This window comes from Lagenorhynchus albirostris, chromosome 20, assembly GCF_949774975.1.
Source record: "Lagenorhynchus albirostris chromosome 20, mLagAlb1.1, whole genome shotgun sequence".
NCBI classification, from domain to species: Eukaryota; Metazoa; Chordata; class Mammalia; order Artiodactyla; family Delphinidae; genus Lagenorhynchus; species Lagenorhynchus albirostris.
In genome coordinates this window covers 31,522,591-31,546,997 of record NC_083114.1, presented here as the reverse complement: position 1 = coordinate 31,546,997, position 24,407 = coordinate 31,522,591, and the positions used below count along the sequence as shown (strand labels likewise).

The 24,407-nt window shown below is 41.3% G+C and overlaps 1 protein-coding gene across 2 annotated transcripts in view; it reads right to left on the bottom strand.

Annotated features, from left to right (window-relative positions):
• Nucleotides 1-3,895, bottom strand: part of MED13 (mediator complex subunit 13) — a 94,623-nt gene extending 90,728 nt beyond the window's left edge. For both annotated transcript variants that reach the window (XM_060133170.1, XM_060133171.1), the window contains exons 1-2: nucleotides 3,759-3,895; nucleotides 1,701-1,935 (exon numbers count right to left, since the gene is read on the bottom strand). In XM_060133170.1, the coding sequence (XP_059989153.1) occupies nucleotides 1,701-1,935; nucleotides 3,759-3,824 (301 nt within the window). In that variant the 5' untranslated portion in view covers nucleotides 3,825-3,895. The remainder of the gene's footprint in view (nucleotides 1-1,700; nucleotides 1,936-3,758) is intronic.
• Nucleotides 3,896-24,407: the final 20,512 nt, after the last annotated feature.

Here is a 24,407-nt window from a genome sequence, read left to right as displayed (position 1 = left end):
ATACACTATGGATGACACAAAGGAGATTAAGGGGGTTAAGCAAAGGCAACTCTGTACTTTTATTACTGAGTTAATAAGAAAAACTGAGAATTCTAATCTGCAAAAAGGAATGCCTCCCTCCTTCCCTCACCAACAAGAGGGGCACCATTATCACCATAATCACAAATATTTCAGTCACAAGATCTGGTAGGTGCTGAAGCAAACAGAAGGACACTGCCTGTGAAGAGCAGGCTGAAACTAAATTAACCAGCTTTCTGTTACCACCTGGGTCATTCCGGTTCCCTTTTCCTCACTACTACACCTCCACTTGGAACTGAGGATTGCCTCCTGCAGCTGATGCCACCCCTACTGTCCAGCTGCTCTCTTCTCAGGGGAGCTTAAAAGAAGGGGATAGAGTGCCACAGATGGGAAGAAATGAAAAAGGGGTTAGCTAGAGAGACAGAGGCAGACTAATTACCCCAAAAGGGAGGCAGACGGTGTCCCTGGAGCAAACAAAAGGGCGCGACAAATATACTCTATCAGCAAAGACCTTATTATTCTCTAAGATATGTCTGATTTAGGTATAAACATTCTAAAGTAAATGACAAGTTAAAAAAAAAAGCTAAAACATTATAAAAATACCATTGGCTACACCACCTGTTTAAAACAGTATAGGACAGACTTGGAACAGTAAATATGATTACATACAACTACTAATATATTTTTCTTTACTACTTCAATTGCTTTCACTCTGATAAACTCTTAGTATTCAATGGCATTCAGCAAAATCTGACAAGTAAAGCCTAATCTTCCAAAATTACTTTCATTATGTTCAAATCAATATTTTAAGGTGTCGGTATTACCATTTTTAAGAAAATATGCTAAAAAACAGTTAAACTAGAGAAGAAATTTTTTTTATATAACTGAAGTTTCAGGAGAAAACATATTTAAACACATAACATAAAACATCGAAAAAAAATACCCACATAATATTTTAATATACATCAAAACAACTTACATTTAATTTTACTTTAATTTTACTGATTTGCTCATAAGATTATTTCTCTAACTTTTCAGATTATGATTCCATGTCCCACTGTAAAAGCTAACAAGTTGGCACTGTTTCATATCAAAGACAGTCTTTGATGGAACAGTATCTAAAATAAAAGTATCACTTTCCAAGAATAAGAAAATTAACATATGCATTCATATGTTAATAATGTAACAGCCACAAATAAAAATAATAAAGTAACTATATGCTTGGGGAAAAAAACACGTGAAAGTTACAATACAACATTTCTAGATCCTTCTACAACTGTTTACACATTCATACAGAAGACAGCAGTGGCAGAACTGACTCAAAGATGAGTTACACTTGGCTTCCAAAGTATTTTATGACTTTGTTAGGAAATGCTCCCCAATTCCATTTTTCTTAAGTTAATTAACGTAACATGCCTTCCTTGGGCCCTGTCTGCCAGAAATTCATGAGAAAGCTGGGTGGTAAAAGAATAAAGTTATTCAAGGCTTAAAAAACCTGCCATAATATGCATAATTTTAAGTAAAATAAAATAACCCCAGTGAACTAAAACATGAAGCTGAATTTTTATCTGGTTTCATACTCAACAATGTTCCACCAAAAAAATCTTAATTTTTAATACAAATGTTTTTAAGAAAAGTATACAACATTGCTATATCGTCAGTTAGAAATAAGTTGCTTTCACCTGACAGGTCATGGTGAATAAGGTCAGCAAAATTGGGGTCTTCGCCCCACCAAAATATCCACAATTCTCTTCTTCCAGGTCTTTGATCTCGCCGCCAAACACCAAGTACGTCTGCCTTAAGGCAGCGACTAAAACTGCTCAAAATGGGGTCTTCCTCTGTCACCGGAAACAGAATGGGGGCAGAAGTTGGGCCTTGCCATACATATCTTTTCCATTTAATTCCCGTCAAGTCAGCCTGAAGAAAAGAAAGCATGATTTTTTTTATTACTGCGTATTCACTCAAAATCAAAAGTACTCACTATTAAAGTCCCTTATTTCATTAAGACATTACAATTTTTCAACATATGCTTACGATATTAAAGCAGACTGACCAAAAAAAAAAAAAAAAAAAGCTTATTCTGATAATTCAGCAACCAAAACTTAAAGGAAAAAAACAGTTAAAAAATTAATGCTGACATGTCACTGAATAGCAAGTCAATAAATGTGTCCCAAGGAGAAATAAAAGAAACTTAACAATGTTAAATATAAACATGTACTTTAATGCTGCACACTGAGTAAACATTTACTCTGTCCTAAGTTCTGCTGTAACTGGTTACATTTGTTTCTTGGTGTCAAACTTATACCAAAATTAACTTTTAAAGATTCATCATTCCATGTTTATAGAAGTCATGGCTCTAATGAAATGTGAACTACATTTGAAAAAAATCTTGTTAAATCTTTACACATCCCTTTTAGGAAAAGTCAAATAGCTGCTTACAAAGAACCATCAGATTTGTGCTAGTCTTATCTTCAAAGAACCTGATCCTAAAAGTACCAAAAATAGACTGAGGTGAAGAAGACAGAAACGTAAAACCCGTTTGTCTTATTACATCTGAAGAGATGCTGATTAATGGATATTGTACAAGAAAACATTTTATAAGGGGGAAAGGCGTTAAAGAGCTCTACTTAGCATTGTGAAAGTAATTCATCAGAGCAAATTCAATAACTCTTTAATATAACTTAAAGGTGCAAAGCCTAAGGTGCCAAAAATGAAACTGCTGATACACGACTGGCAGTTTACACTTGCCAACTAGTTGTGCTCCGCCCACTCAATTCACTTACCTATCACACACTCTCTTAATATTTCTCATAGGACAGGGAAATCGAAAAAAGAAAGTTACCGAAACTTTAAATCATTTATGAAGCTAAGCTACTATCTAACTGAAGACTTAATTTTGCAACAGTTGGTACTTTCAAAGTCTTTATTGGATGTTCCCAGACCTGGGCCAACCTACACAATTGTCTTCCCTACATGCAGCTTCCCCTGACTTTTCAATAAAAGGAGGAGCAGCCTCCTCAAAACATTCTAAATACGCAGGCAGAACAGACAAATATCAAAACATTCAGTACAGAACCACAGAACCTCCTCCATCAGCCCGCTCCACTCTCACACAAACATAACGTTCTAATAAAAGCAAGACGGCCAGAAATTGTCAAAATGGCAAACTCTTTGCAGAGTTTAAAAGAGAAAACATATGAAATGGCATTTACTGTTTTTTACACAGAGTCTGAAGTCACCCAAGGAAGAAACTAGACCCCTACAGTTTGACTCATATGAAAAAACGCAAAACGAAAAGAGTGCTTAAGTTCCGGGGTCCTGTTTACTGGGAGAAACCAAATGAGCAGAGTGAGGCAGTGGGAGAACGGGCGACAGTGGAAAGTGGGAGGAGGGGGTACATGGTCAACAAGGAGAAAAGCAACAGTTAAGCAAGAAACACAGAGGGAAATGCTAGCGTCCTGCCAGATAAGGAGCCCAAGTTGAAGACAAGACTACGGTGAGGAAAAAGGAGTCGGAAACAAGAAAAAAGGCCGACACTCCTAAAACAGAGCCCAGGACGGCGGGGGTGGAACGCGTCTCCGGGCTGGTGCCGAGCTTGCCGCGGCGCCGGCTCCGGCTGGGCCTCGCCCGGGGACTCGGGCATCTGGATCCGACCCGGACCCCCTCCCCCACGGCCCAAGGGCGCACCTCGCGGCCCCTCCCCCACCGCCCACTCGCCGCGGCCCCCGCCCGTCACTCACCAGGCAGAAGAGGTTACAGTGACAATCTTCCAGGCTGGCCCCGTTCGGCACGAAGGAGGAACTCATCGTCCCTCACAGCAGCCGCCGCCGGCGCCACAACCCACCATCCGCCATTACCGCCGCCTCCGACCAGAGAGAGAAACACAGACACCGGGGAGGGCGGGGGGGTGGTGGTTGGGGGGGGGCGGTGGAAGAGGAGGCCGCCGGGCCGCCAGCCCTCTCCACCCACCCCCCCGCCGCCGCGAGCAGCCCCCGCCGCCCGGCCGGCACCCAGCCGCCCGGGGCCGAGGGCCGGAGGCGGGAGGGCCGCGCCGCGCTCGCCCCGCCGGCCGGACTGAGGCCGCCGCGGAGCCCGCGGACGCTCGTCCCTCTCTGGGGGACAGAGGGGATGTGTGCCCCTGCCACAAGAAAAAATAATAAATTACACAATAAATAATTAAAATCGAGTCCGAGAGGGCAGAGCCCAAGCCCTGGAGGGTTCTCCCGGGCAAAGAGGCGCCCGCAGAGGGGCGGGAAGGGCGAGAACGGGGAGAGAAGCCGAGGCCCCCGGCCCGGCAGCGGCGATGTCCTTAAGCCCAGAGTCTCCTCTGTGGCGGAGGTGGTGGCGGCGTCTGCGGGCTCAGACCATTCTCTGGCTGTGTCTTCGTGTCGTCCCTGAGCCAAGCCGGACCAGCGTCCGCTCTCCTGCGGCCTCACCTCCGGGACGCCGTAGACTCCCCCATTTTGTGGGCCCAGCGGGCGGTGTTTTTCCCCCTTTAATCCGAATTCACGGGTTTTCCCTTCGCTTTAATGGCGGCCACAGGGACCAGCTCGCCCTCTCTGCTCGCCCATTGGCCGCCTGAAGGTCACATGGGCCCGGGTCTCCGTGGGGAGGAGGAGAGAGGAGGGAGCGAGGGAGGGCCGGGAAGCTTTCAGCAGAGGCGGTGAGCCCAGGGGCACAGGGTAGCCAGCTGGTGGCCACTAAAATAGCGCCATCTGCTGGGTGCCCCGGCCAGTGTGAGATGACCCGGGCCCTGGCGCTATCTTTCTCCTTGCCGGAGAATTTACAGTACAAGAGGGTTCACATCACAAATCTGAGAATTACGTTGAAATCAGTTTGAATTCTTTGGAAGAGAAAGTGTTGCAAAAATTCCAAGCCATTCTCATTTATTCCACAAGGCCGTGGGGCGCAGAGCAAACCCCTGGGCTTGGGAGTCAGATGATCTGAGAGAGGATTCGGTCACTTGAAAGTTGTGATGTTAAGAAACATAAACGGAACAATATAGCCTGTGGTTAACAGCCTGGGAGTTAGAGGCACCCTGCCTGGTTTCGAACTTTGAGCGAATCACTTACCTCTCTGTGTCTCAGTTTACTCATCTGCGACATGAGGAAAACATATCCCCTACCTCACAGGTTGTTGTGGTAATTGAGTTAACACAAAGAAATCACGTAGCCCAGTGCCCGGCACAGATAAACACTGTTTGGAGTTATCTGTTATTGTTGTCATCATTAGGTGTGGCTATTGTGAGGAATAAGTGAACCAGTGTATGTAAGTGCCCACTAGAGCATCATCTCTGTGAGAACACGGACTTACTTTGGTTCACCGCTGCACCTCTAGTGTCTAAAAAAGGTTCCTAGCACACAGTAGGTGCTTGATAGATGTAAATTTGCAAATGAATGAATGGTAAAAAGTAGGAGTCAAATAAAACGTTAGTTCCCTTTCCCACAAAACATTTAGTTCTTGACTGGATTACACTTCAACGTAGGAGTTCAAACATTTTTTGCCTGAGAGTTTTAGCTGGGAGAGGAGAGAGAGAGAGACAGAAAGAAAGGACGGGGGAAAGGAAGGAGGGAGGAAGAAGTAAAGGTGATTCAAAAAATTGGAGACATCAGTGAGTTAGGACTTTACCAATTTTTAATTTTAATTGCCTCTGTAAAATAATGATGGATTCTTATATGTCACTTCCTCAGCCACAGATTAAAAAGCTTTCCTCCTCTACCTATATAGATTCATGCATGGTGGTGAAGAGTCCAGATCTTGAAGCCAAAGGCCTATAGAAAAAGTTCTGCCACTTGCCGATCTTGGACTTCAGGGCAAATTAATTTCTCTTACTCTCAGTTTTCTCATTGTAAAATAGTGATAATAAAAGTACTTTTCAGGACTTCCCTGGTGGTCCAGTGGTAAAGAATCCACTTTCCAATGCAGGAGACGCAGGTTTAATACCTGGTGGGGGAACTAAGATCCTACATGCCACGGGGCAACTAAGCCTACGTGCCTCAACTAGAGAGTCTGCCTGCCGCAAACTACAGAACCCTCGCGCTCTGGAGCCCACGTGCCTCAACTAGAAGCCCTCGAGCCTCAAGGAAGAGCCCACACACCGCAACTAAGACCCACCGCAGCCAAAAATTTAACAGTAAATAAATAAATATTTTTTAAAAATAATGAAAATACTTTTCTCCTAAAGTGTCTGGTGGATGAAACGGTGAAGGCATGGGGCTTGCCACAGTATTTACTAAATGTTAGCTATTAATATATTTTTAAAAATCATTATTGAGCACCTGATGCTCAACTGACTATGTTCCTGGTCTGTGCTAGGCCTGCGATACAAATATGAATAAGATACATGCATATCCCTAAAGATTCCTGAAGCAAGGCAATAAAGGAACCATTTCCCACAGAAAAAGATAAAATACAGGGGCTTCCCTGGTGGCGCAGTGGTTGAGAATCTGCCTGCCAACGCAGGGGACACGGGTTTGAGCCCTGGTGTGGGAAGATTCCACATGCCGCGGAGCAACTGCACCCATGAGCCACAACTACTGAGCCTGCGCGTCTGGAGCCTGTATTCCGCAACAAGAGAGGCTGAGATAGTGAGAGGCCCGCGCACCGCGATGAAGAGGGGCCCCCACTTGCCGCAACTAGAGAAAGTCCTCTCACAGAAACGAAGACCCAATACAGAAATAAATTAATTAATTTTTTAAAAAAGATAAAATACAAAGTAGGTAATTGCTTTAATATGTATGTATCAACTATGTCACAATAGGAGTGCTGAAGGAGGAGCACCAAAGTCAGAGCAGGCATCTCAAAGTAGGTAGCATTTGAAATCAGATTTGAAGGATAAAATGAATTCTTATAAAGCCCTTTGAAACAGTTAAATCTTATTAAACCCAATTCAGATCCAAAGGCCACATATCAAAGTCAATTATACAACCAGGACTAATTCAATCCAGGAGTTCAAATCAACTAAGGTTCACAGCCTTTCTAACTGAGTTCCCACACTGGGAGGCAGCAATCTCCAGGCCCAGTAAGGTAAGAGACCCTCTGCTCATCTCTGTTTCCCTGAGAGAATCCTCAGACCCTTGTTCCCACTGCTTTTGTCACTCTGAAAAGTCCTCCCCCACCTTTTATTTTATCTAAAACCATCCTTTTTAGAAGTCTTGCCCTCCACTGCCCACACCCCCTCCCCCCAACCTGAGCCCCTTCCTCAGAGGAGGCAGATAGAATCTGCCTGAAACCCACCAGGTGGGAAGTAACATTTGATTGACTTTTCATTTGAATGTCAATCTTCTCAAAAAGAAGGGAGAGAGGGGGGCGGGGAGGCAGGAGGGAGAGGTGAAAAAGTAGAAGAGAGATTGAGAGAAAAAGAATTGAGAAACAAAGTGGAGGAAAGGGACACCAACTGTGAGAGGACTGGAAACATCATGGGGAGGAGAGAAAAGAGCAATGTCAGCATACAGAGAACATGTCAGTAGCCACCTACATTCTCTTAAAATGACATTTTGTGTGATTTAAAGAATAAGGGAAATAACAGTATATGTATGTTGTCAGAAGTTTGGAAGATACAGAAAAGTGTAAAGATGAAAAAATTTTAAATGTATATTACCCCCCCATATGCCCATGACTTTCCATATATATATCATATATATACATATATACATATATGGTTGAAGTCATACTATATATACACTTTACTACACATATTTGTCATCTAGAATGTGTCAGTCAGGTCATGTAAGGACAAGGTACAGGATACACAAGGAGCTCATAATCTTGCTAGATATGGCACTTGGACTGTTGGACAAACTAGGATCAAAACTCCACACCATGCCTGCTAGCTCCCTAACTTCCATTTACTAATTTATAAAATGCATGTAATAAGAGCACATATATGTTAGTGTTGTTGTGAAAATTAAAAGAGATAATCCAAGTAAAATAGGAGAGCCAACCAGGAATCTTAAGATACACTGAGAGGTTGCCTTGAGTCAATAATCACCTACTGTCTTCTACTCTTTGAAACATGGATTCACTCAGTGATCTACATTTAAAACTGTTCTTTACATAGAGAATGGACTTGAGGACACGGGGAGGGGGAAGGGTAAGCTGGGACGAAGTGAGAGAGTGGCATGGACATATATACACTACCAAACGTAAAATAGATAGCTAGTGGGAAGCAGCTGCATAGCACAGGGAGATCAGCTCGGTGCTTTGTCACGACCTAGAGGGGTGGGATAGGGAGGGTGGGAGGGAGATGCAAGAGGGAGGGGATATGGGGATATATGTATATGTATAGCTGGTCCAGTTTGTTATAAAGCAGAAACTAACACACCATTGTAAAGCAATTATACTCCAATAAAGATGTTAAAAAATAAAACAATAAAACTGTTCTTTAACTTCTTCATCCTTTTAAGGGCTCCATTCTGAATGGGAAAATGGAGGTGCCAGTCCTCCAGGAAGGGTGACAGACTTACATCACCCGAGACTGAGAAAGTCCAGGAAAGGGCAATGTTTGGCCTTAGGACTTATGCTCCCCTCCTGATCCCCTGCTCCAGGGTTTAGAGCAGCTCTGTCCAGTAGAAATATAAGAGCTAAATAAATAATTAAAATTTTTTCAGTAGCCGCATTAAAAGAGAGAAAAAGAAATAGGTGACATTAATTTTAGTTATGTATTATATTTATCCCAATGTAACATAAATACTATTATTTCACATGTAGTCAACATAAAAATTTATTATTGGGATGGTTTGCTTTTCTAACCAAAACTTTAAAATCTGCATGTACTTTCACTTATAGCACATTTCAGTTTGGACCAGTCACATTTCAAGTGCCTAACAGCTACATGTGGCTAGTGGCTACTGTGTTGGATAACACAAGTCTACAGTCAAAAGCTGAAAGCTGGGCTTCCGTGGTGGCACAGTGGTTGAGAGTCCGCCTGCCGATTCAGGGGACGCGGGTTCGTGCCCCGGTCCGGGACGATCCCACATACCGCGGAGCGGCTGGGCCCGTGAGCCATGGCCGCTGAGCCTGCGCGTCCGGAGCCTGTGCTAGAGAGGTCACAACAGTGAGAGGCCCGTGTACTGTAAAAAAAAAAAAAAAAAAAAAAAGCTTAAAGCTAAGGACCAATTAAGCTGTGGAGTGAGTGGTCCTGAGCCCGGGGACAATATTGATTTCCTTAAGGTCATGTTAATGGTTTAATGTTGTACTTAATTCAATAGAAAACAAAAGCCTGAGGCAGTACAAACCATTTTATTTAGTGAATGCACAGACACTCTTAGTTGAAAATAGAAATAAACAGATAAAGTAAATTAGCAAGTTGAGACAATAAGAACACTTTACAGTTCTAAGCCTCAAATATCCTGAATTGTCTTGACAGTTGCCCTGACTTGCCATTTTTCTTAGTAGTACAGCATCTACTCTCAACCTCATTTATTTCTCAATAAATGTTTTATTTTAATATTAAGTTTGAAGCCAGTTCCCCCTAATTTCCTCACTTTGAAATTTGGCTTGTAAACCTGCATAAGCAAATCAGATATTCCCCTCCCCCTATCTTTATCCTACTTGAGATAGTCATTTGACTCCTCTGGATCTCTGTTTCCTCAAACATAATAAACAGATTGGATTAAATAATTGGTATGATTTATCACCTAATATGTAATACTTAATATATGTCAGGCCCTGTGCTAAGTATTTTGCATTAATTATCTATAAACCTTGCCACAAGCTTCTAAGGTAAGTACGTACTATATTATCCCAATTTTCTAGATTGGGACACTGAGATTTAGAGAGCAACTTGCCCAAGGCCAAAGAGGTCTGTAAAGTATGCTAATCTATTGTGAGGGGCTCAAGAGAAACTTCCTGGATGGGCGTTGAAACTAAATCTTGAAGGATGAGTTGGGTTGAGCTTGAAGATGCAGATGAGAGGGGAAGGAGAGGGACAGAAGGAATAGGGGGAGGACTGGAAAGCCTGGTGTTGGTAAGAAAAGATTTGGCTGAAGAAGTAACCCTCAAGGCCAAATCATGAAGAGTTTGGATTTTGTCCAGAAGAGGATGAATAACCACTGAAAACTTTAAACATGAGAGTGCTGAGCTAAGATTTGTTTTTAGAAACAAGATGCCAAGAGACTTGTTGGGGGCATTGTCGTAATCCAGGCAGGAAGTGAAGAGGCCTGAACTAATTAAGAGGAGCTTATCTGAGAACATCCTTTCTTTCTGTTTCACATTTATTCCCTCCATCAAGGTATCAGCAAGGAAGATAGGGAAGTAGAGGAAATCACTTCTGCAAAATGCTGAGCATTCCTTTCTTATTGAGCAGATGATTTTTCTCAGAATAGCCACAGTTGAGAGAGGAGACAAGTGCAGTTTGCTGAACCTCCTCCTCCTGCTAAAAGGTTCCAGGCAGGACTTTGGTCATGCAGGATAATTACTCCTGCCAAGATACAAACCGGTTTGCAATTTTATTGTTCTCTTCCCCCAAGAAATGGTTCAGAGGAGTTCAAAGGATGTGACCAGCCAAGAAAATAGGAAGATTATTCTAGAATCTCTTGGTTCTACCAAGAGTATATAAGGGATTTAATAGTAATATAGACGAAGGTAGCAGAGTTTTATACCATTTCTATCACTGGCTTTGATATTCACTCATTCATTCACTTAATACCTACTGAAATTTACTATGAGCAAGGTTCTGTACTAGGTGTTATGATGATGGGGCAATATGCAAGAGTGCATCAGACCTCCATCTGTGGTCTCAGCTTCTGCTGTGAAGTCCCGGCTCTTGGGCTGGTGTATTTGTTATCTATTGCTGCATAATAAATTACCTTGAAACTTCACATCTTAAAACAACAAACATTTCATTATCTCACACAGTTCCTGAGGTTTAGTAATCCAAGAGCGACTTAGCCAGGTTCTGGCTCAGGCTCTCTCATGAGGTTGCAGTCAAGATATTGGCTGGGGCTGCAGTCATCTCAAGGCTAGAGGAGGGCTGAAGACTTGATTTCCAAGTTCACTCACATGGTTGTTGGCAGGACATAGTTCCTAGCTGGCCATTGGCCAGAGGCTTCAGTATTCTTCCAGGTGGCCTTCTCCTTAGAGCTGCATACAACACGGCAGCTTGTTTCTCCAATAGGGAGTTATCCAAGAGATAGAGATAGAGAAAGACAGAGATACCAGAATGGAAGGTGCAGTTTTTTTAATAACCTATTCTCAGAAGTAACTTACCATCATTTCTGCTATATCATTTTGGTCACAAAGACCAACTGTGATAGAGTGTGGGAGGGGCCTACACAAGGGTGTGAATACAAGGAGGGAAGGATAATTAAGGGCTATCTTGAAGGCTGGCTACCACAGTCCATCCTCTGGTCTCCAATGATTCATGTCCCTCCCACATGCAAAATACACTCATTTCCTCCCGAAGTCACCAAAAGTCTCATCTCATTATAGCGTTAGCTTAAAGTCCAACATCTCATCCTCTAAATCAGGTCCAGGTACATCTGAGGCTCCTTGGGTGTAGTCCCTTAAGTACAGCCCCTTGAGTACAGTTCCTCTCCCCCTGTGAAACTAAAACAACAACTTATGTGCCCCTCCATACACCCAACACACCATGGTGAGACAGGTGTAACAGGGTAACTGTTCAAAAAGAGGGAAAATGGCGGGCACAAAGGAGTCACTGGTCCATTATAATTCTGAAAACCAGCTGAACAAATGTTGAACATTCCTTGATTAAGTCTCAAATCCTGGGAATAATTCTCCCTGGCTCTCAGCTCCATGTTCTGGAGTTTTGGATCTGACCCCTGAGTCATCCTCCCTTTCTCCCTTTTTTTTTTTTTTTTTTTTTATGAAAGATAGTCCATGTTTACCACTGAGAACTTTTCTCAGCTTACTTCTTGCCAGTGGAACTTTGAGGATCCAAAGACCTCTTTTCGTTTTGTACTATCTCTATCCCTTTTGGTCCAAGATGGCAATGTTTCTTCATACATATTTATTTTTTAAATGTTATGAGCCTTCCATGAATGTTATTGGGGTCCACTCCATTAGATGAAAGCCACACCTACAAATATCTTTCAGATAAGCTCTTCTCTACCTTGGCTTCTGGTGAGATAACTGATGGACAATGCCCTTAAGCTTCCTAGGTGCTTTATCATTTTATTGAGAGACTGTGTGACACATACCTTTAATCTCTTTAGAGGACTTTTTGTCTGGCCAAATAGTATTCTGATGCACAACCTTAAATCTTTCTGAGACTGTAACAAAAGATTTTACAATCACTCCCTTGGCTTCATCTTAGGACCATGTTTTACTAGCAGTGCCCTGGATTTGTAGCTCAGAAGCTACATCTTAATTTTAGCATTGTCTGCCATTCAGAGAAGGTAAGAATTTTCAAAACCATCAAATTCTGTCTCCTTTTTGTTTAAACTGTTAACAGTTCTTCCTTTAGTTTACCTCTCTCCTCTCACATTTTACTACAAGCAACAAGAAGAAACCTTTGCTTGGAAATCTCCCTAGCTAGATCACCCAATTCATTAGACACATTTTCTACCTTTTGGTTACTGCAGGGAACAGTGTTACTGAACTTTCTGCCACTATATAATAAGGATTGCCTTTCCTCCAGTTTCCAATTACATTACCTCATTTTTCTGCAAGCCTTCACCTGTAGCCATATAAAACAGTGGGATACTTCTATTAACAGTTTCTTCAAGGTACTTTAGGCTTTCACTAACACTCTCCCCAAAGTCTGTTGTCCAGTTCCAAAGTTACTTATGCATCTTAGGATTTTGTTATGGCTGAATCTCACTTCCAGGTAGCAACATCTATATTAGATATCTATTTCTGTGTAACATATTATTCTGAAACTTAGCAGTTTAAAGCAACAACTATTTATTATCTCTTACAGTTTCTGAGGCTACCAGATCTGCTTCTAAGGTGACTCACTCACATGGATGGCAAGTTGGTGCTGGCTGTTGGCAGGAGACCTCAGAATCTTTTCACATAGGTCTGTCTTCAGGGGTCCTTGCATCCATGGTAGGTGGCTTTTCCTAGAGCAAGGGATCTAAGGCGCCAAGGCAGAAGTTACAATGTCTTTTATTATCTAGCCTCAGAAATCCTACACTGTCAATTCTACAGTAATCTATTTGTCACACAAATCAGCTCTGATTCAATGTATGAGGGGAATACCAATACATGAGGATTGTTCTAGGTTATCCTGAAGGCTGGCTACCATAGCATGTTTTCTACCTTTCTAGGTTCCTTTGTTAATACTCTTTCCCTCAACAAAGCTACTTTCAAAATAGATATATGCCGTATTGAAAAACATCATATTACCTGGTCAAATTTTAAAGAATTTCCGCACAAATTAAGCCAGCCTTCTGAATTTCTATCTTTTTTTTTTTTTTAAAAAAAAGTCCTTATTGCACAAGTTAAGCAAGTCAGGAACCTCTTAAGAATGAAGATTGATCCAAAGGCTGAAGAGTCATCATTGATGAGGAAATGTATTATCGTGACACCAGTTTCATTTCTCTGCTCACCATAAACAAATTCATCTGTCTTCTTCTGGGACAGGTATGTGTAATATGTGACATGCTTGATTTTAGAAGGCTTCTTTTTAAAAAACATGAAAACTATGTAAATAATCAGTAATTTCTTTTTCTTTAATAAGCCCATTGCATTCATTCAAAACCTTTATCTTTCAATGTGGGATAAGTTACTAAATTATATGTCCAGAATAGATGTTACATTTCAATTAATAAAAGGACTTATATTCTTCTCATAGGAACCACCTCACCCTTTATGTAGTTCTCCCCTATGAGACCCTTCCAAAGGTAAACTACTGTCCTTTCCTTCAGTGATTTGCCAAACAGAGGCAGTGTGGTGTATGAAAAGCATAAGCTTTGGTATTAAAGCTCTATATTCTGATTCTGCTAGCTGTGTGACCTTGGGCAAGTTACCTAACTTCTCCAAACCTCTGTTTACCAATATGTAAAATGGGGCTAATAACACCAAACTGTCATAAGAATTAGATGATATAATGTAGTATTAATGCTTAGCACAATGCCAATTAGAGTAAGGGCTCAATGAATGATAGTTATTATTAACAATTTGGGCAAGAAATGCTACCCATGAGAAGTTTCTTCTACTCTTCAGTTCTTACCTACTCCTAGTTCTACACAGCATCCATGGTTAGTGATTTTCAAACGTTGAAATGAAGGAACTACAAAAATAACAATGATTAAAAAGCTCAATTTATGAGTGTGTTGCTCTTTAAAGTTTTCTCTGGATGCAAAGCAGTCCATTCAATACCTAATTCAAATATGAACTAGAAAAAATTTTTTAAATCTGCTTTTTCTTATAGTAATGAATTTCAAGAAATATAAGATACTGAAACACCACAAAATGATCATTAGATTACCACTCTGGGCTTAATTTTCCCAAAGACATAAATCTTGAGACATTTTGAGAAGTATTGAATGAACTTTGGAGGTATTCACCTTTGTTTAAGACTCTTTCCCTCTGTTTTTCAGATGGAAGGCGGAAAAGAATAATACTTTCCAAAGCCCTTTTTATATATTCAAATGCAGAATAGCCATGATCAAAGAGATGAATTACAAAGAATGATCAGGAACATAAATATGTACATATTTTGAATCAGTAGTAAGTGGGTTTCGCAGTTTTCAATGCAAAATAATTTCATACTTCATATTATTTATACCTTGACCTATTTGCATACTTTAAAAAACTTAAATACAAATGGCACTTAGAAAACACACAAAATGAGCAGGCCCGGTTTTAGAAAAGAAAATATGAGTAAACCAGATTAAGAATATATGATGTTTTCAAACTTAATTTACAAAGCAGCAGCAGATATTATTTTATTATTGAAAACAGTTAACACAAAGTATTAGTGTAGGCTAGTTTTCTTTCTTATGCAACTCAAAATGATGGTTTATAAAGGACCATAGCCTATACGGATATGATGGAATGCCATGTAGCTACCAAAAATGACAAGAACCTAGCTTAATGTCCATACGTGGAAATGTGTACATAGAGTAATATAAATAGAAGAGACACAAAATAGCATGTATACTGATTAAACCATGTAGAAATATATGTATAATGTATATATGTAAATATACGTATAATGTAGTGTAGTGGAAAGAAAGAGAGAATAGAAGAGCTGAGTTCTAGTTGTGACAGGGCCTTCCCTTGGCTGGGTATCCATATCTGAGCAATTTATCTGCTTGTTCTCAGTTTCCTCACCTATGAAATGAAGGAGTTGATCTCGACTGATTTCAAGGCCATTCTCAGTGCTAACGTTTAGTGATTTCATAGTTCAAAGGTTTGGAGTGACATAAATATAGTTTACTGTTTACTATCTTCTTTCCTGTAAAGTTTTTCAGGTTAATAATAATATTAAAAGGATACCACATGTCTTTAGTAAGACCTAGGAGAGAAATAATATTCATCAATAAATAAGATTCAGTGATAGATAAATGTACTATTTTCTTTAAACTTTGTTTAAAAAAACAAAAAGGCAATAGGAAGTCACTGAAGGTTTTGGAGTAGAAAAGTGGCATGATAAAGATGCATTTTAGGGTGCTCACCACGCACCAGCACCAGGTGCTATCACTTACACCCAAACCAGGGCTCTGACTGTCACAGCCAAGAGGGCGCAGGCTGCTGGGGAGCTGGTTTTTGCAGAATGTTGAGTAGACTTCCCTTTGCTGTACATCTCTAGGAATAAACCTACAAAGGAGGCAAAAGACCTGTACTCAGAAAACTATAAGATACTGATGAAAGAAATCAAAGATAACACAAATAGATGGAGAGATATACCATGTTCTTGGATTGAAAGAATGAATATTGTGAAAATGACTATACTACCCAAAGCAATCTACAGATTCAGTGCAATCCTTATCAAATTACCAATGTCATTTTTCACAGAATTAGAACAAAAAAATTTACAACTTGTATAGAAACACAAAAGACCCCAAACACCCAAAGCAATCTTGAGAAAGAAAAATGGAGTTGGAGGAATCAGGCTCCGTAACTTCAGACTATACTACAAAGCTACAATAATCAAGGCAGTATGGTACTGGCACAAAAACAGAAATATATATCAATGGAACAGGATAGAAAGCCCAGAGATAAAGCCATGCACCTATGGTCACCTAATCTATGGCAAAGGGGGCAAGAATATACAATATACAATGGAGAAAAGACAGCCTCTCCAATAAGTGGTGCTGGGAAAACTGGACAGCTACATGTAAAAGAATGAAATTAGAACACTCCCTAACACCATACACAAAAATAAACTCAAAATGGATTAAAGACCCAAATGTAAGGTTGGACACTATAAAATTCTTAGAGGAAAACATAGGCAGGACACCCTTTGACATAAATCACAGGAAGATCTTTTTTGATTCACCTCCTAGAGTAATGAAAATAAAAACAAAAAAATAAACAAATGGGACCTAATGAAACTTAAAGGCTTTTCCACAGTAAAAGAAACCATAAACAACATGAAAAGACAACCCTCAGAATGGGAGAAAATATTTGCAAATGAAGCAAAGGACAAATGATTAATCTCCAAAATATGCAAACAGCTCATGCAGCTCAATATCAAAAAACAAACAACTCAATCAAAAAATGGGTGGAAGACCTAAATAGACTTTTCTCCAAAGAAGATATACAGATGGCCAACAGGCACATGAAAAGACTCAACATCACTAATTATTAGAGAAATGCAAATCAAAACTATAGTGAGGTACCACCTCACACTGGTCAGAATGGCCATCACCAAAAAATCTACAAACAATAAATGCTGGAGAAGGTATGGAGAAAAGTGAATCCTCTTACACTGTTGGTGAGAATGCAAATTGATACAGCCACTATGGAGAACAGTATGGAGGTTCCTTAAAAAACTAAAAATAGAGCTACCATATGACCCAGCAATCCCACTCCTGCACATATACCCAGAGAAGACCATGATTCCAAAAGATACATGCACCCCAATGTTCACTGCAGCACTATTTATGATAGCCAGGACATGGAAGCAACCTAAATGTCCATCAAGAGAGGAATGGATAAAGAAGATGTGGTGCGTATATACAATGGAATATTACATCCATAAAAAGGAATGAAATTGTGCCATTTGCAGAGACGTGGATGGACCTAGAGACTGTCTCCATTTTTTAACATAACAAGCAGATCACATGCTGAGCCTCCTGCCTAGAATGTGGGGCATGGGAAAGGGTGTGCCAGGGATGCCCCACAGCTTCTATCTGCCCGCTCACATTTCCCAGGCTCCCTTGCTGTTAGTGAGATCATGTGACTTAGTTGCCGTGGAGTCTGAGGCATTTACTAGAGGGTGGAGCCTCCACCAGTGCAGGTGAAACAAAGCCCATGCTGGCCCACAGTGGACATATCAAATAAGTGGTAAATACATATTCATGTGTATTAAACCTTGAGATCTGGGATTGTTTGTTCCTGCAGCATAACTTAGCCTAACCTCACCAATACAACTGTGTAGTCATTCCCTTCCCTCAGATGAGAAACCTGGGGCTCAGGGCTTCCCTGCTGGCACAGTGGTTGAGAATCCGCCTGCTAATGCAGGGGACGTGAGTTTGATCCCTGGTGCGGGAAGATCCCACATGCCGCGTGTGCCACAACTACTGAGCCTGTGCTCTAGAGCCTGTGAGCCACAACTACTGAGCCCACGTGCCGCAACTACTGAAGCCCGCACGCCTAGAGCCCATGCACCACAACTAGACAAGCCACCGCAATAAGCCTGCGCACTGCAATGAAGAGTAGCCCCCGCTCGCCGCAACTAGAGAAAGCCCGCGCACAGCAAGGAAGACTCAACGCAGCCAAAAATAAATAAATAAACAAACAAATAAATAAATAAAATCTATTTTAAAAAGTTGCATTTTAAATCAGGCAATGGTGTGCATCATGCCTGAAAACAAAGGGAGAATGTACGCAGAATGACCCATATTGGCGATTGACAATATGCTAGGCATGAGGTAGTGAGGGCTTGAACTTGGGAGGAAGCGGTCATTTATTCATTTATTTGGTTGGCACTTATGGACCCTTACCGTGCTAAATTCAGAGGGAACAAATATACTATGAGTACACAATTATTCTCCATCCCCTTTCCCAATTTAATTATCTTCATAGAATTTATCATTACCTGAAATTCCACTTACATATTTGTTTGTTTATGTATTATTTTATTTTCTGTCTCACCCTCCAGAAAAGAAGTTCCATGAGGGCAGACAGACCATATGTATAAATACTCAACAAATACTTGCTGAATTAAAGAATAAATGAAAATTATACTGAACCTTATAGACAAAGTCAAATATCTTTTCTGATACAGTTCTACAGCTTTGTAGCTTCAGGCTAATTTAGTACCAAAAGACCCTCCTGCTGTGTTTATGATAAAATTAAATTATTGCTATGACTGCCCTCCTTTCAGCCTACTACTAAAGTATTTCCCCATAAATTTTGCTCCCTTTCTGTTCAGAAAGTCATCTTTCTCTGGTAGAAATGAAGCTAGGAGAGAGATGATTATCTATGCTTTACTCTCAGCACTTCTTTCTGAATTACTTGTATCTAGATTTTTGTTTATTAATTTAATAGAGTGGTTAAATATTCATTAGCTTTTTCCTTGCAACTTCAGTTCACAAACTTAGTTGAATGTAAATAATACCAAACACTTTCTCTCTCAAAGCTGTTGGGAAAAGGGACAGAGGTGAGGGTCAGAGGTGAGGGGTTGGGGGTGGTGAGGTTGGAGGAGGGCTCAGAAGGTCAACAATTAGCAATGGTTTTACTACCATCTCTCTGTGGTTTTTACAACTCCCCTCTCTCTTCAGCTTTAGCTGCTCACCTCAGTCATGGGGCTCTAACACCCCCCTCTCTGAGCAACACTTGAATCTCCTTCCCTTAAAAATAATAGCACTTCCCATTTGTAGAGTGCTTGTAAGTCTACAAAATGCTTTTTACCTCTATGATCTTACTTACATCTTATTTAATCTCTTTGTTCTCAAACAGATTATTAGTTTTTGTTTTGTTTTTCTCAGAGAACTAAGAGGAAAGCTTGAGTAATAGATGCGGGAAAAGGAAGTTTCTAGATAGTGAGTTATAAACTGACTAAATGCTAACCCTGTAATCATGATGAGACCAAAGCTGTTTTGATTGGCTCAGGTTCCTCACTCTGGACAGAGTTGATTTATTACCTTCCAAGGGCTGTTTTTTCCTTTGTCCTCCACTGTCTGGATCATCCATAATTGGTTGTGTTGGAAGGTTGATACTGCTCCAAAGGGAATGTGGGTCCCACTTGTCTCTCAGTCTAGTCCGTACCTGGCTCTGTCTTCCTTGCAAGGTGGAAACTGGCAGCTCCTCATCTCATTCCCCTCCCAGGTAATCTCTCTATTAGCTTACCCTTATCACCTGTTAGGGGCCTATTGCTGACTAAGAAATAAATGGTTCTTCCTTTTGTTCTGATATCTATCCTCTAGATTCTTTTCTCCAATTCACCTGATCTCAGACTATTTCTATTTTTTCTTGTTGTTGTTGTTGTTGTTTTTCTGATACTTCCTGCCACTGCACTTGTTGATTCTCTTTTCATCTTGCATGTGGGCAGCTGATAACCTGTTCTGTCCCCATTATCTCAGGTTAACAATTCCACCCGCTTTCTTGGGTATTAATCACTCACGTGCCCTGGGAAACTGGGACGTCCCAAAGTCATCTCATTACGTTTTTACCAAGGCCAGCCCAATACCTTAGGGACCCTGGTAATAATAAAATAATAATTACCATTATTGAGTTCTTACACAGAGTGCCAGGCGATTTACACAGGTGATTTTACTTAATCCTCTACACAGCCCTTCGAGGTCAAATTTGAGAGGGTGGGTCAACAGAGGCTTTCTTTGAATGATTTAAATTAAACCACATACAAAAGATAGTGGCTGGATATGTGGGGGTTATATGACCAGTCCTATACACCGAGACCCCCAACTCTCAGGAAACTCTTTATGGAGATCGTACCATATGCAGAACAAAACTTATCCTGAGTCAGAAGAGAGGTAAATCCTGGTGTACATTTACTGAATCTAGAAACTGCAAATGAAACAGATACTAATACTTCTTATGGAAGTCAATTACATCAGTGACCCCCAGTCAACTACACTTGATGGCATTCATATCCTTATGTAGCCCCTCCCCTTGAATCAGGGCTGGATGTGTGACTTACTTTAAGGAATAGAAATGGCAGAAGTGACACTGTGTCTGTTCCAAGCCTATGCTTTAAGAATGTCTGGTAGCATCTACTGCTCTGCTTGCAGGAGCCCCAAGCACCATTTGATAAGTCCATGTGGAGAGGGAGAAGCCCTGGGTCTTCACGGTGAGAAAGTGAGTTCTTGCCTTGCCAACATCCATCCCAGTTGGGTCTGGCCTTCTGGACATCCCTGACAAGGTGTCAGACCTGGAAGTGAAGCCATCCTGGAGATTCCAGCCCCAGCTGCTATCTGACTACAGCCATGTTAGAGACCCAGATGAGACCAGCAGAGCACCAACCAGTCAACCCACACAATCATGAGAAATTAATAACAACAACAACAAAAGACTGTTGTTGTTTGTTTGTTTTGGCCGCGCCGCAGAGCTTGCGTGATCTTGATTCCCAACAAGACTGTGGTTGGGAATTCCCTGGTGGTCCAGTGGTTAGGACTCTGTGTGCTCTTACTACCGAGGGCCTGGGTTCAATCCCTGGTCGGCGAACTAAGATCCCACAAGCCGTGTGGCCAAAAACAAACAAACAAAAACCCAAGATTGTTGTTTTAAGCCATTACATTTTTGAGTGGTTTACTAAGCAGTAATAAATAACCAAAACAGTACTAATATTAATAATGTTAAAGGTTATGGTTGGTTTGGAGTCCCATTAATTAATATTAGATCAAGAGGCTTAAGAATACCAGAATTCGAAAAGAATCTAAAAGAGAGTGGATATATGTTTTCGTATAACAGATTCACTTTGCTGTACACCTGAAACTAACACAACACTGTAAATAAATTATACCCTAGTAAAAATTAAAGAAAAAAAAGAATACCAGAATCCCATCTTAGACCCCAACCATCCCCCACCTTCCAGGTCTGGAGAGAGAACTACACACAGGAGACAGTGGCAGAAGAAAAATAACACCTGAATTTTAGCTAGGCTTACACTTTCTGATAAGGTGGTCTGAGGTCACATACCTAGAACTGGAGGCTTACAGGGCCCTTTTTCAGGGGCCAAATTAAAAATATCTAACCACTAGGACAGCTAGGACGCTGCCTAATCAAAATGGACACTGGCTGAACCAGGCCACACCTTCACAGTGTAACTACAACCTAGCTGTTCCCTCTCTCTAAGCCTGAGCGCATGCCTGGGTTGGATTGTCACTCGGTCCCATGGGGACAAAGGGAGAAAAACCCGGAGCAATCCTTCTCTTGTGTATGATCCAACACATCATGCATGACCCTATCTGCTGGGGGAAATGGCCTGGTCAGTGTCTTGGAATCTAACCAGCCAGACTAGTCACTCCTCCATGGAGGTAGGGGAACACCACGGGTGACCCCTTACATATTATCTCATTTAATCCTCACAGTAACTCTGAAAGGTAGATATTTTTCTTGCCATATTACCCATGAGAAAGTTAAATATTAGAGAGGTTGAGTAATTTGTTTGAGGTCACACAATTAGTATTAGGAATGACATGGGTGGGCTGGGGGAGGTCAGTAAGAAGAGGTGAGTTTTGAGTATGGCGCAATGTGAAATCACTCACATTGTCATCTCAGTTTCTTGTTCAAGTGAAATGAACATCCTGTACCGTTAAAGACACCCAAGGAAACAGGGCCCAAAGTCACCCTTTTTTGTGGCTTAATTATGGAACAGGTGGGAGGAAGGCATCTCTCTCTACTTCAGCAGAGAAGTGGCTGCACACCGGCTGTGGTTAATGATATGAGTCAGTGAATAGCCACTCAGAAATGCATGTGAGATTTTGTCTCCCCCCACATCCTTGAGAGATTCAGAAGGGACCTGTGGTTCCAATGACCTTCTTGTGGAGGCTGCTCCTGTCCATATTATCCAATTGTAGTGTCAAACTAGAGTGGTCTGGAGAGATGTGTGTTACACAAACATTACATCTCTGACAGAAAACTCTATATTTGTTCCACCCCCACATTCTCCATTCAAGTTCCCAGAAGTTTGCAATTATCCTCAAAAGCCTTGTTTCCAAACAAGGCTTACTCAACTTTGGTTTTCAGTAGGATGAGATTATTTTGTTTTGATTTTTTTTCCCCATTTCTTTTAACTTGGTTGACCATTCTAGGCTGGTGTATAAAAGCTGGTCATGAACCACACACCCATTCCCGTTCACCTTTCACCTGCTTGTTCTTTCTCTCCTCATCCTGGATTCTTGGCCCTACATGCCAGTTTGATGTCGGCATCTCCCTCTTTCTTTGTGTCAATCCCACTTCTTTCTTCGCGGGACTCCACTTTCTCCTCTAGGCCACATGGACTTTGACCTCTTGCCCAGTTTTCGGTTGTTCTAACTCCTCTGGCTTGGTATCCTATATTGACTTAGCTGACATTCTTTCATACTAAGCCCTGGTATTGTGGAATTCCACCTGCCAACTGCAGCTGGGTGGCATCTATTTTCCAAGCCCTTTGCCTTGGAAAGAAAACTACCTGACAAAAACAATGGCAGAGGAGAGGGAAGAGTTGCTTTTAACTCACGCTTGCTGGCACTGCCAGCCAAATTTCTGCTTGCCGCTGCACCCCTTTCCTGCTGGATCCAAGAGATTTAGGAAGGATAACAAAATATCCTTGGTTACAACAACTTTGGAAAACTGTTTCGCAGTATCTGCTAAAATCGAACACGTGTGTATACTTTTACCAAACAATTCTACTCCTAGATATATACCCAACAGAAATGCATACATATGTTCACCAAAAGATATGTACAAGAATGCTCATAGCAGGATTATTCATAATAGCTAAAAACTGGAAACAATCCAAATGTCCAACAGCAGTAGAATGAATAGAGTTCATTCAATATATATTCATATAATATTCTATATAACAATGAAAAAGAACAGACTACTGCTATGCCCAACAATGTGGATGACTCTTACAGATACAATGTTGACCCAAAAAAGCCACAAACAAAAAAATACATGATATATATTCCATTTATGTGAAATTCTAAAACAGAAGAAACTGATCGATGTTGTTAGAAGTCAGAAAAGTGGTTACCATATGGGGAGTGGTAATCAGGTGGGGATATGAGAGGACTGGATGCTGATAATGTTTTGTTTCTTAATCTGTGTACTGATTAAACTAGTGTGTCCATTTTGCAAAAATTCATCCAGCTGTACACTTAAGATTCATGTATTTTCCTATATATGGTATATGTGAATAAAGTGAACGACAGAAAGAAAAATTTCCTTGCCTTGTCTTGAAAATGTCATTATAAAGGACACTCAAGGTTAGTGGCTCAGTAAATGGGTTTTCTGGTATTCTTATTTGTCATTCTGGAAAACCTAGCAATTCCTATTAACCTAAAAAGCCTATAGATTCCTCTGCTGTAATGGAAACATTCCCCCCAACCTCCAAGTGAACATCATAATATTTAGCAGGACATGGTCAGTGGTATGACACACAGCCAACACTCTACAGGTTCCCAGGTGGAATGGAAGGAACAACACTAGCTTTAAGAAGGATTCAGGGGGGTGTTCTGGGATGAGTTAACCAGGTTGGCTGGATAAGACAGCCTGCAGGCTGCAGAGCATGGGGCCATAGCAAATCTGGACACTGTCAAGGGTTGAAGCTGGAATAGAGGACCAAGAAGATTATCTTAGATTATCTTATCTTAGTGAATTTTCTGACCTAGCCAAAGAAACAGGCAGAGCAGCAGAGGGTAGGTACAGGAAGACAGGATAGAAATGGAGACCATCAGGACAGAGAAAGTGGATTTGGTAGAAAATGGAGCATGGGAGTGAGCAGCCGCAGGCTGGCCATAGAGCCTTTACAGTCTTAGCGGATTGGGAAAGAACTGTGAAAGGGCTGAGCTGTTTTAGACAAAAATGCTGTACTCTTTCCACTGTTCTACCCAGCCTCCCTTTCTGGGCTCTTTGTGTGGGTGACATTCCTCACTCACTTCCTACCTCCAAACTCTCCTTCTAGCTTCTAGGATTTTGGTTCCTTGAACATTTCTCAGCTCTGCTGGCTTCTATGACTTGGGCATCTCTCACTGTCTTGGGTGAGAAATTCCACACATTAGCCAACAACCTCCTGACCCCTCCCAGGTCAACCATACTCCTCTCCTTCAGTCACCATCACCCTGATAGGGGGTGCAGGAGATCCTTGA